Source organism: Xenia sp. Carnegie-2017, unplaced genomic scaffold (genome assembly GCF_021976095.1).
Source record: "Xenia sp. Carnegie-2017 unplaced genomic scaffold, XeniaSp_v1 HiC_scaffold_23, whole genome shotgun sequence".
NCBI classification, from domain to species: domain Eukaryota; kingdom Metazoa; phylum Cnidaria; class Anthozoa; order Malacalcyonacea; family Xeniidae; genus Xenia; species Xenia sp. Carnegie-2017.
In genome coordinates, this window is record NW_025813486.1 from 9,956,103 (window position 1) to 9,969,737 (window position 13,635).

The following is a 13,635-nucleotide window of genomic DNA, read 5'->3' on the forward strand; positions in this document are numbered from 1 at the left end:
AATTTCTAAATTTCTATGTTTTTGTTTCATGAATAATGAATAAAATATTATAATCATGACATTAATAACATGATGTGTATCATTTATGTAACATTTCTCTGCCCTTTATACGTTTTTATTTCTTGCATGGTTAAGCAATGCTGCAAGAACTAACTCTCAACTTCTCATTAACCACGCTGACAGGGATCATTTTCGGAGACAAAACAATCGCATTGTTATAAAGTTTTGTTGATTGTTAACAAAGATTATTAAATTTACTGAAAGTTTCTATTTTTTTCGCTCATTTTTTCTGAATTATTTCCCACCTTTGGTATTTGTATTTAACTGCAGAGATAACTGTAAAGCACTCAAGCAGTTGTGTAAATGGACTTTCTTGCCATAAAACGCCTTTTTATTGAAAGCATTTTTTCATTTTTTTAGAAAATGTAGTTGTGTCGTCATCATTTGTTAGAAAGCCGTTTTTCAATGACGTCATTGATGTTTCCGAAAATGTAGAAGTGTGTAATCTGTCATTTTCTGCTGTTGGCAAATCTACATTTAGTAAGTGTTATTTGAATTGCTATCATAAAGCAACTAAAATAACTTGTTTTGACAGTCACGACAAATTTATTGGCTCACATGTATAAGTATAAAAAAAATTTGAAAATCTGTTAAAATTGTATTTTTGTCTCACTTGCATTTACGCCTCCTTCGGTATCATTGCTGCTGAATGAAGTAAATTCTAAATGTCAGCTGAATTCAAAGACGACCAATTTTTTTGACACACCCTGCCACTCTGCTCTTGACATTCAAATGCAAAGTTCGATTTTGAAAAAAAGGAAACCATAAAATATCGAATGCTATAATTATCTTGTGTGATAGTGTTCCGTTACGTCGTTTTAATTTTTCATTATAGCGGTCAATATATACGTCAATACGCACTGCGACCATTTCATCACATGCAGTGATATTGTCATTACAGTGACACGTCACCTTATTAGCTATGTAGATCTTTCGTTATGAAGATTTTGCGTCATATTGGCTTATTCATGTGGCTGTCATTGTACGATAACTAATATGAAGTATGACCCCACAGTCAAATACATACCCAACACTAACACAGGCTCAATTTTTGCAGGTAGACAACGTAATCAATAATTTTCTGCAATATTATTGCACATATATTGTAACTGCCACATGAGATGGTTTTCGCCTTTGTGTTGTTTGAAGGAATGCAGAAAGCACGTCACGTGCCACTTTATCTTCACAAAATTATATGAAATATATTTTATACTGAAATGACTAATTGATAGCGTTGTAATTAATGAGTTGTTAGTTAATTTCGAGATTCAAGGAATATCTGAAAACAAATAGCTATTTTCAAAATGCTCCAAAGAATTGATGTGGTTTGATATTTTGATGAAGCATGTTCATGAAAACAAGAGATTTAGAGTAAGTCGAAATATAGAAGGATTTGAATTTTACAAGTGCAAATGATTCATTTTTGTATCATTATACAAACCGACGTGCCAACCACAAAAAGTTGAAACAACATAAAAAGGCATTGTCAATGGATAATTTCTTTTTTCTAAAATGACATTTTAAATTGAAAATAATTTCCAAAATTTCAATTTTTAGTATCATTTTCATTTGTTAGATATGTAACAACATATTTTACCAAATGTTTTTTTTGACATTAGCAAAATAGGGAGACGTGCTTCCTCTGAATACCATCATAAAATCCGCCTGTCACCCTGAATGGCAATGTGATAAAATTTCCTTGGCAGGTTTTGCATTGAAAAATCTCCTTTATTTCTTTACTAATACTGTAAGAAAACTGAATGATGATGAAAAATGGTGATGAATTGTATGTAATAATATGTTACTGGTCATACAGTTTCAACGAATTGCGACACTGATCAAACATTTTGCAACTGGTTTATGACTATTTTCATCGAATGCTACTCCTGCGTAATGTTTTGATGATTTAGATAGGTGATTTAGACAATAGCTGTTCAAGAATATAATTATGCAACGGCTAAACTGCGTCAGAAAAAATGAATGCCAAACCAAACACCATTTAAAGAAACAAAAGTACTGATGATTATAAATAGAGCGAAGATCAAGTAGAGATATCTGCAGCTTTAGGTGTTACTGATGGCATGCTACTTCAAGACAGTAAACAAGAATATATCATCAGTGATCCATCAACTTTTGTGGATAGCACAAGTCGTGGCCTTAATAATTCTCGATATTCTATTCAGCGTTATTCAGAAATTGGTTAATATTAAAACGTCATACATAACGTAGACGCATGTACGAGCATGCGTACCTATTTTTTAGTGTTTTCCTCATCCCTTTTGTTCAAAAGGTTATGCTTTTTGTTTTTGAAACTGTGGCAAACCTTTTTTTCAAAACGGGCTATTTTGATGGCATCAATCATTGTAGAAACTCTTATTTGTAGATATGACGTCATAATTACAGATATCAGGAATTATTTGTAGGTCGTTGACTAATCAAAACTGACATTTTTTACATAGTGAATAACAATATATCTTATACACTCGTAAAAATTTGATTTTAGTAGACCTAGACATATATACTCTTACCGAGTCTTAAATATAGCTAATGTAAATTACTACTTTTTCTGTGTTTGTGCTTTTTAGTTTGCGGAATATTTTTCTTAGTGATTAGTTTTTTTACTCACGCTTTATTGGAAATATTCGCCAACGCAACTTGTCATGATTAAAGTGCGATATATCTACATAATTTGTAGTATCTTCGATTGCCTGTGATCTTGGTTTTACAAAAGTTGCATATTCTTCGAGATATGTAAATTATACGACTTAAATTTATATATGATTATATAGACCGTCAAAAGCTTTCAAAAATGAACAATTCTACACGTGCTTGGTTATTAAAGAACTAGAAGATGTTCATTGCAATTGCGCATGCGTATAAAAACCGAGGAGACGTTTGGGACAACTCAAGTGCAGATCAATGCATCCGATCAAGATGTCTGCCAAACCAATGGCGGATCTAGTGTGGTAGACCTAGTGGCGATCAAAACAAACAACTGCGACGAGACTACCACTTTTTTTTATTTATTTACGTTTCCAATACGTTAGAGACAATTGATTGGTAAAATTTCATTATTTAGAAATCCAAACCAAAAGTTTTCTTCTGAAGGTACTTTGAATGTAAAACGAAGAAAGCAGGATCCGGTTCTGTCCCAAATGTCTCAGAGGTTTGCATAAACATGTGGCAAACAGCAAAAATGTAATTTTTTCTTTTATAGAATAACAATAATGCGAAACAGATAGATTGAAAAAAAATGTGTCGATTTTTTTCCTAACATTGTCTATTATGTATTCATGATTGATCTGCTTGATAGAAATATGGCTGATTGTAATGATCAAAGAAATTTAACAAGATTGGATCTATTTCGTGAGATTGTTGATCAGGCCTAACGATCAAGTACAACAAGATATGAAAGATTGAGAATAGATACAATCAAAACAAGCTGAACTCGTTCACCAGCAAGAAGTAACAATAGCAATGGTTGAAAATGCAGAGGTTGAAAAAATACAGCTAAGTCATGATGATGTGGCTATCATTTTAAAAAACTGCTCTCGCATGTTCTGAGACAAGTCCAACGAAGTGAGTATTATGTAAAGAGGTATGTCTTTGCATCAATTTGAAGCATGTTGTAGAGCAAATGAAAAAGAGTCAAAATGAAATGATGAGCCATGTCACTGACCAACTTGGTAAAAGTTTAAACATTTGGCATGTGACCAGGATGATATACAATCTTGGGCGAAAGAAATGACAGAAACATTCAACTTCCTTAACGGAAAAGTACGGCTACTAGTGTGTGGAGGACATGATAGTGATATTTGGTTAAACTCTGTTGAATCGTTTGACTGCAAGAGGAATGCTTGGCAACAGGAAGCTGTGATGGCAACAAACCATTGTGGGGCATCTGCGTATATTTATGGTCCTAAAATGTTTGTAAAAGGTAGGTCAGAAGGTAGTCACTTCTATATTTTTATAATCGGATAAAGTGGTGGATGAAAATCTGGGGGGGAGTACAAAAATTTTAATTTTGCCAGCCCACACCTTTCCGCTAACACTTTAATCCTAAATTTGCTATATATGGTATGACAGCATTCATGTTTTTGATAACCGGCGCAATCAAACCTCATCAATTCCTAATAAAATATAGTAATTTGGATGAGATTGTACGTCCTAGTAAGGTAGTTAATTCAGTGATTGAAGTAATATCTTAAAACAAATACCTATTTTCAAAATTCTCCAAAGAATTGATGAGGTTTGATTGTTTTTGTGAAGCATGTGCAAGCGAACGAGAGGCTTAAAGTAAGTCAAAACACAAAAGGATTTGAATTTTACATGTTCAAACGATTCATGCATGTTTGTATTATTATACAAACTGATATGCCAACCGCAAAAAGTTGAAACAACATAAAAATGCATACTCGATGGATAATTTCTTTTTTCTAAAATGACATTTCAAAATTAAAATCATCCCCGAAATTTCGACTTTCAACATATTTTATCATATGTTTTTTGATACTAGCAAAATAAGGAGACGTGCTTCCTCTGAATAGCATCATAAAGATGCGCCTATCACCCTAAATGGCAATGTGATAAAATTTCCGTGGCAGGTTTTGCATTGAAAAAATCCCTTTATTTCTTTACTAAGACTGTAAGAAAGCTAAAACAATCAAAATTATAACTAAATTGTGATGAATTATATGTACTAATACGTAAATTGTCATACAGTTTCAACGAATTGCGACACTGATCAAGCGTTTTGCAAGTGGTTTATGGCCATTTTCATCGAATGCTACTCCGGTGAAAAGTGTTGATGAGCTTGCAGAACGGAAATATGGCGATATGGTGTCACCACACCAATGGTCGCACTTCTTATAACACGAGCCTGTGTAACCAGAGACCATTAGACCTTTGTAAAATGAAGTATTGCAAATCAGTAGCTGATACTTGTATGACGATGAAGCGACACCTTTTGCAGTCCAATGTCCAAACGCATTTGCTCTTTTATCATAATTGTCGTTAATTGTTATCTTCGTTGATACATCTCTGGTAAATGCTGCTTTTGCTTTTGATTTTTCATCGACAAACATCACACTGTTAAACTATAGAAATTATTTCATCTAATTAAAAATTGATGTGGTTTTATTGTCATTGACTTTTATGTTATAAACTTACTGGTATATGATTGCAATCAGCCCGGTAACCAAGACTTGGAGTGGTATGCAATTCATTCTTTAAATTGACAAAATTATCAGTTTTATAACACATAGTCCAGCCACCTCCGAATGACGTCATATCACAGTACACTTTAAATGCGCTCTGTCCTTTTGGAGCAATCAAATATTCTCCACTTCCACGGCTCAAACCTTTTTTTAAAATATCGAGGCAACTTTCACCTGAAAATTATACTCTAAATTAGTCAGTATTTTGACCTTATGTCAGCAAATTAGCGATATTGATTGACATCCTTCAGCTTTAAATTAGAGAGCAAAAAATTTTCATTAAAAAATATGTCAAAATATATAAATCGTGATGCTCAAAAGCTGTGTGACACCAGCATCAAACAATATTTTATTATTACGTTCAGTCTACAAGTTTTTACAGGATTAACAAAATGTAAAATCATGGATGCAGCTACCAAGCTTAACATTTTAAATGAGGGAGTGCAATAGTCATGTACCAGAATTTGTCCTTTACTAAGGGGCTGTTCATATGAGCCCGGCTAATCGGGATTTAGTGATGCATCAAATGATTTTGATGCATTGAAAGGGGGAAAAACTTTAAGCGTAAAAATTACAACTGTTTGCTAAGCGCCACAAGTCATTTCTGTTGAAATTCTCAAATCAGGCCAAACTGGTTGTTTCAATTTTAAATGTTTTGCGCTGTCATTAAATAAGTATATTGTGAAATTGCTCGAGAAGATTTATCTAATGATAAGTATAGAATCGTTTCCATTTGCCAAAATCATCTAACGCCTCACTGAATCCCGGTTAGCCGGGCTCATATGAACAGCCCCTAAGAGAATACGGGTCTTCAATAAGATTAGATTAATTGATGAAATTTAAGAACATGTTGTTAAAATTCATTAGGCATAACTAAATATTGAGCACGAACAAAATAATGGTTAATTATTTTTTTTGTTCCCATTGAAGTTTAGTCAGATGGAGGTGCAATTATGTTCTAAATATTTATTGAAACGTACTATCAGGTTTATCATGCCGACAAAGTGTTTATTTCAAACTGTTTAACTCTTCCCTGTACTCCAACGTACATATTTTCGTCCAATCGATTTTTACCATTAATGATGTATTTAACTTGAGTGTCAGTGACGAAAAATTCAAATAAAAGATCGGAAATGCTGATTTTTGTCGGGCACGAGTAACCTTTAGCTCAGCTGATAGATCTCATGTGCTGCAGGCTTAAGTTGACGGCCGTATTTAACATTGGTAACCTCTTATCGACATTATTATCATTCTAATAATTTACGCTATTTATTTAATGACCAGCATGTGCTGTAATAGAAATGTCAGTATATATATTGAATATATATTAAATATGCATCACGCAAAAGTTATTCCTATCCTCTTACCCTTATTTTAAAGCACTTAAGTATAGCCGTCTTATTGGTTATGGTTAGATTGGATTGTATGCATTTTAATGTAGAACACGGAATTATTGCCTCGCACTTATGTAACGCCTTCGTCGCCGGCAATGATGCGAATTTGTTTTGTCACATTTTCTGTTGAGTTTGTCAACACCACCGTTTCTTTTCGATTTACAATTTTGAATATTCAATTGGACATTTGCTTGAAATTTTCAATGATCGATTTATATGGTTTCAACTATCAATTTGTGAATTTTTAATAACAGGTAATGTTGCAAGATTTTTACTATATAAATATCATGTTTTCCATACACATTTGATATATTTTCAATACATAAATCTGACATTTCTATCATTGTATTTTTGTCCGCAATGAAATGCAATATAGTTGATTATATAACTCATACAAGCTCAAATATAGATCTTAGGCTAAATCGCAGACAAAATAGTGAAACTACTGAACACTTTAAATGATAAACAATACCATGCTTTACTTACCGGAGTCACGAAATGTTTCCTTTTCTGTAACTATTTCGGCATCTGCATACCACGGAAGGTTTGCAGATTGTATAATAAACGAAATTTTAAAGAAGTGTTAGGAAAATAAATAGTTTTGATATTTTCTATACTCGCAATCGTGGTGGTCAAATCCGGGAGGGCGACAAAATTTTTATTTCGTGAGCCCGTGTCTTTCTGCTGACTTTGACAATCAAAATCCGCCATGTTTTTGACCCAGACCGCGCGCTAATAATTTACAGTAATTTGGATGACCCTCCTGGTCTTACAGAACTCAATGATTTATTTTATGTTTTTGTCCCCGTATACTTCATGTAATTTGGTACATTTACTTCATTGAACTGGTGATAATTGAGAAACACAAGGGCATCAAGTAAAACAAAAGGAAGTTAAATGTTTTGACACGTAGGAGCATTGTTTATGGAAATGTATTTTGATTACCTTTCGGTGAGCGTTCATGTATTTTAGCTGCCGTCTTCCAGAATCCTTTTTCGCATATTTGAAGCGTAACTCTATACATTCTGTTTTGACTTGCCAAGCATCTGTCGGCTGTGATGTACAGACTTGATTCCTGTTAATATGTATGCATAATTTTTTTGCGGTGAGTCGTGGCTTTGGAAATCAAATACTCTATAACATCACTGTAATATTTTTTCCAAAATTTACTCTCTTAAAATTTTCTTAATCTATAAAATATAAATCTGCTTTCTTTCAAGCAGTCGAACCACAAAACAAACACTGAGGTCTTTACAAAATATTATCTTATACACAATTTGCTAGCATAAAATACTTAACTAATACTTACTGTGCTCACGTAAACAATGATATTCATCATCAGCACAAATATTGTTGCTAGAATCACCGTTGAAACCATTTTGCAATTAATATTCTCTAGCAGCTCTGTTTCTTACTTGGTCATTCACTGGAGGAAAGGTTCAGTATGTGTTCTCTCTGAGGAAAAGTTTGATTTATATTTTGTAAAATTGTGCATGATCAAATGGCAGTTTCATTTTCCACCAATGTTATTAGTCTCAACAAGACTTTTAGTATTAACTCATAATGCTAAAATTTACGGCAGGGTATTTAAAATTGAAGTATATCAAAATAACATAAAGCTGTATATATGTAGGGAACTGCTGAGTAGCAACTTATTATTAACGACATATTTCTCCTTGAGCGTATGTTTTTGTTTGCTTTATATAATGTTCAAAAGTGAATAATTATATTTGTGCCTCTAAACTCCTTGCGTTCAATACGAGAAAAATAATTTCGTTGAACAAAGGCATTAATTCTTTTTGCTTTATCATTTACCTGGCACTTAGCTAGCTACTCAAGCAATTTGGATAGCTAGTAGTTTACACAAAATCTTTATAAATTGCTAAAAATGCTTCAATTTAGTAGCTTTGTAAATATTTAACTGCAATTGTTTGAATAAACAATCCGTTTTAATTCTTTGATATGCTTATGTGCATAAATTTATGTTTAATATTAAAGTTTCACTCCGCGAACATTTCAACCATTAAAACTAATTACTGGTTTCGTGCAACGCACGAGTGACATATAATCGGCAGTGATTCAAGAAGCGAACTCAGAAGTATATCATTTGCGTTGAATTAATGCTTAATTTCTTCAAAACAACAAATATAACAGGATTGATAATTAAAATAAATTGAAATAAATTTATAACATATAGGAGCCGTTTTATTAAGGTTCGAAACTGCCCATGGCCAATGCACATGAGTGGCACAGCACATCAATCAATGTATATAGTTGCTTTGTTTTAAAAAGTGAAGGGCTGAGGGTCTCTCCCATATTTTAGTCAACTACCACTCCAAATTGAGTTTGCTGGACTTAAATAAGCACGATGAATTACTAATTCAACAATTTAAATAGCTGCATGAAAAGTTCTCCATCTGAAATAAGGCTGAAATATAGAAAACTCATTTTAAGATAAATTAAATTTACTGCTTGATTCGTAGATAATATATTGACATCCCCAAACACAATTCAATTCACGTTCTTTTGAAGCATTATATTTAGTGCTCACTTCAAATAGAAGATTTTATGATGTTTACCTTCAAAAGTCTGTTTTGTGACTGTTTATCATAGATCTGTCTTCCTGCTTTAACACCTTGTCAACTAAACTTCACCTTCAATGGCTGTTATTTATTGACGGGGAAAATGCAAATGTAGGCTATGAAACAGCTGGAAACGCCCTTGAAAAAGCTTTTGCAATGCAAAGATAAGGCAAAATTAAAAAGCATCTTTTGATTTAATATGTCAAAGCCGAACTGTGATGCGACATTTGCATTCTTTCTGTTATTATTGATTCGCATAAAACATTTATGTCTTTCTCCCATGACAAATAGTTACTAATAATGAACAATAACACCTAAATTCGAAAAAGCACCCATTCATTTTAACTACATAAGATTATATTTAACTTAAGACTTAAGTTCATCTCCATTACACCGTGGCGGTAAAATATGCACAGGCATTCAAAGACAATATTAGAACAAAGTGCCAAAGCATTGAATACACATGCTGTCTAACAAGTTAATGAATCTTTGCGTGGATAAAAATAACCACTATACAATATGACTTTGTTCAAAACGTGATAAGTCCTTTTAACCTCTTGTCTAAAATTAAAATTAAAGGTCATTGAATGCTAAGTATTGGCATTGAGTCAACTTATACCGTTCATCATGAATGCTTTTAGGGGAATTTTGTTCCTTCGCCCAATTCAAATAGGTCTTTTACTCCTTAAAAACGATTTATGTAACGATTTTCTGAACATTGTTTATAACTAATCATCTTTTCTAACGATATAGATTCTGTTGTACTAATTTTTTGCTATTAAGTCAAATGATCTTGTTACTGTTGCATCATCGTGAATATCTATTTGGAAGAATCAATCATGTTACACAACTCGTAGTGATGTTTAACTGGTTTAAGTAATAAGTTTTAAACGGAAAAGATCTCTCTTTACATCTAAAGTCTTCATCTCATATTTTTATCACATATATCTCCTTGCACGTAAACACATCACATATTGTATTGTTTATAATTCTTTCTATTATTCTGGAATTGAATAATGCAATAATTATTAGCGCGCTTGAAACGGTCATTACTATATTTAATGATCAAAATCATTGCAAACTCTGGTCTAAAACAAACTGCTTGTTCGAAATTATGAAATAGGATGTCTTCTTTCAATCAATCTCTCACATACTTATATTTCAACATTTGTACACAAATTTTAAATATATATGTAGAATATAAGAGATAGAAGATTTTATCTCCTTTTACCAAGTAAAATAGACAAAGAAATATAACAGGTCATACTTCTATTCCAAGTATTGGCACTGCATCAATTCACGGAGTTGAGTCGTTATATGGTTTCCGGTGTAATTGATTTCAAACTGTTACAGGTGTAATTGATTTCAAACTTGAAATTGTTAACTCTTATTCAACACATCTTTTATTGCAGTTGTTGCTCTATTTAGCGAGGGCAAGCCCAAGTTTAAAATTCTGATTTTCTTCATCTGTCGCGAAAATACACTTCCCCATGACTGACACGAAGTCATGGAATTAATCAAAATTTTTTTGGGTCATTCCACGCATGGGTGTTACTAATGACACGTATAATGAAATGAGACATGACTTACTTGCATAATATATACTGCCACATTAGAAATTGAATTGCTGTGAGTTCCATGGCAGCTATTATAAAATGCAAATATAACCAAACACTATTCACGAGTAGCACGAGTGAATACGTGATGGAACTCATGGGAGTCTTGTTATTGTTTATTCTGTAATGAAAATGTCTTGTGTCGAATGCCTTGGTTAAATGCAAAAACCATGAATGTTTATAGTGATAAGCACTGGTGAGAGTAGCTACGTGTGATGTTGTGTTGAGATTTTGGTTAAAAAAAATATATTTTACCAAAGTCTTGATCAAATCAACTGTCTCTTCTTACAAATGTGCACAGATCACAGGTCGTTATGAAATAATTCTACATTTAGAAAAATATTAAAATTTATACGTTGTTTAACTAACTCTTTTAATGATCCATTTCCAATTTCATGTTTAAAATTTCATGTAGTTACCCTAACCCATATCATTCTTTATTAGTTTATGATGATGAATCGTATCAAAAGGACAACGCGTTTAATCTATCCCTGTTTTTAATCGTTTCTCTTAATTTAGAGATGTAGCTAACTTTTTCGTAACATTATAAAATGCCTTTTAATTTGATATGTCAAAGCCAAGATAAGATACAGCATTTGCATTCCTTCTGCTTATTATTATTGACTTGACATAAAACTTTTCATGTCTTTATCAAATGACAAACAGTTGCTAATAATGAACAATTATACGTAAATTCGAACGATCAGCCATTCAATTTATATACACAAGATTATATTTAAGTTAAGAAACCGAAGAGATATCTTAACAGAAGGTCCACTCGTGTCGGAATCTTTGATGTTCGTGTCCCCACTATGCTGAAGCAAATTCTTAGCAGACAGGCCTTCCAGCAAGATACTTCCGCTAGATCGCAATAGAAAATATAGTTGTTTTTACAAATATATCGTTTTGCACTACAAAAGCTTCTAACTCGTCGTCATCGCAAAATGATAACATTTTGTAAAAATTTTGTAAACTGTTGCTTTATACATGAATTGTTAGTAAAATAGCATTCTCGTTTAATACTATTCCATATTGATTTTGTGAAAGTATCTTGCTTGGAAGTCACGCATTCGTAGTGAAAAAGACGCGACGATTTTAGCCGAGTGGGCATTCTGTTAGATGTCCATTCCGTGCTTAAGACTTAAGTTCATCTCCATTACACCGTGGCGGTAAAATATGCACAGGCATTCAAGGACAAAAACTTGTTGTTATGAAAATATTTTAATTGGCAATATTAGAACAAAGTGCCAAAGCATTGAATACACATGCTGTCTAACAAGTTAATGAATCTTTGCGTGGATAAAAATAACCACTATACAATATGACTTTGTTCAAAACGTGATAAGTCCTTTTAACCTCCTGTCTAAAATTAAAATTAAAGGTCATTGAATGCTATGTATTGGCATTGAGTCAACTTATACCGTTCATCATGAATGCTTTTAGGGGAATTTCGTTCTTTCGCCCAATTCAAATAGGTCTTTTACTCCTTAAAAACGATTTATGTAACGATTTTCTGAACATTGTTTATAACTAATCATCTTTTCTAAGGATGTAGATTCTGTTGTACTAATTTTTTGCTATTAAGTCAAATGATCTTGTTACTGTTGTATCATCGTGAATATCTATTTGGAAGAATCAATCATGTTACACAACTCGTAGTGATGTTTAACTGGTTTAAGTAATAAGTTTTAAACGGAAAAGATTTCTCTTTACATCTAAAGTCTTCATCTCATATTTTTATCACATTTATCTCCTTGCACGTAAACACATGACATATTGAATTGTATATAATTCCTTCTATTATTCGGGAATTGAATAATGCAATAATTATCAGCGCGTTGCAAACGGTCATTACTATATTTAATGATCAAAGTCATTGCAAACTCTGGTCTAAAACAAACTGCTTGTTCGAAATTATGAAATAGGATGTCTTCTTTCAATCAATCTCTCACATACTTATATTTTTTCAACGTTTGTACACAAATTTTAAATATATATGTAGAATATAAAAGATAGAAGATTTTATCTCCTTTTACCAAGTAAAATAGACAAAGAAATATAACAGGTCATACTTCTATTCCAAGTATTGGCACTGCATCAATTTACGGAGTTTAGTCGTTATATGGTTTCCGGTGTAATTGATTTCAAATTGTTACATTTATTTTTAAAAGTAAAAGTCTACAGCAGTTGAAATTGTTAACTCTTATTCAGCACATCATTTATTGTAGTTGTTGTTCTATATAACGAGGGTAAGCACAAGTTTACAATTCTAATTTTCTTAAAGTCGCGAGATTAAACCACCCCTTGGCTGACACGAAGTCATTGAATTAATCAAAATCTTTTTGGGGTCTTTCCACGCATGGGTGTTACTAATGACACGTATAATGAAATGAGACATGACTTACTTGCATAATATATACTGCCACATTAGAAATTGAATTGCTGTGAATTCCATGGCAGCTATTATAAAATGCAAATATAACCAAACACTGTTCACGAGTAGCACGAGTGAACACGTGATGGAACTCATGGGAGTCTTGTTATTGTTTATTCTGTAATGGAAATATCTTGCGTCGAATGCCTTGATTAAATACAAAAACCATGATTGTTTATAGTGATAAGCACTGGTGATAGGAGCTACGTGTGATGTTATGTTGAGATTTTGGATGAAAAAATTATATTTTACAAAAGTCTTGATCAAATCAACTGCATCTTCTTACAAATGTTCACAGATCACTGGTTCGTTATGAAATAATTCTATATGTAG

General features: G+C 32.5%; 1 protein-coding gene and 1 long non-coding RNA gene across 5 annotated transcripts; one reads left to right on the top strand and one right to left on the bottom strand.

The window, feature by feature from the left end:
* The first annotated feature begins 349 nt into the window (after positions 1-349).
* LOC124448620 lies at positions 350-5,942 on the top strand. Its single transcript, XR_006949180.1, has 3 exons — positions 350-359; positions 2,101-2,105; positions 5,866-5,942. It is a non-coding gene; the product is annotated as an uncharacterized LOC124448620 (long non-coding RNA).
* LOC124448616 lies at positions 4,666-13,292 on the bottom strand. 4 transcript variants are annotated; one of them, XM_046999573.1, is made up of 6 exons: positions 10,843-10,907; positions 9,250-9,400; positions 7,980-8,125; positions 7,616-7,745; positions 5,230-5,450; positions 4,666-5,156 (listed from the first exon to the last, which is right to left on the bottom strand). In XM_046999573.1, the coding sequence occupies exons 3-6, from the start codon at positions 8,046-8,048 to the stop codon at positions 4,785-4,787; spliced, it is 792 nt and encodes a 263-aa protein (XP_046855529.1). In that variant the 5' UTR covers positions 8,049-8,125; positions 9,250-9,400; positions 10,843-10,907; the 3' UTR covers positions 4,666-4,784. The 4 variants fall into 4 exon arrangements, with proteins under 4 accessions (XP_046855529.1, XP_046855528.1, XP_046855531.1 ...); XM_046999572.1 differs by lacking the exon at positions 10,843-10,907 and adding an exon at positions 10,520-10,709; XM_046999575.1 differs by lacking the exons at positions 9,250-9,400; positions 10,843-10,907 and adding an exon at positions 13,274-13,292.
* Positions 13,293-13,635: the final 343 nt, after the last annotated feature.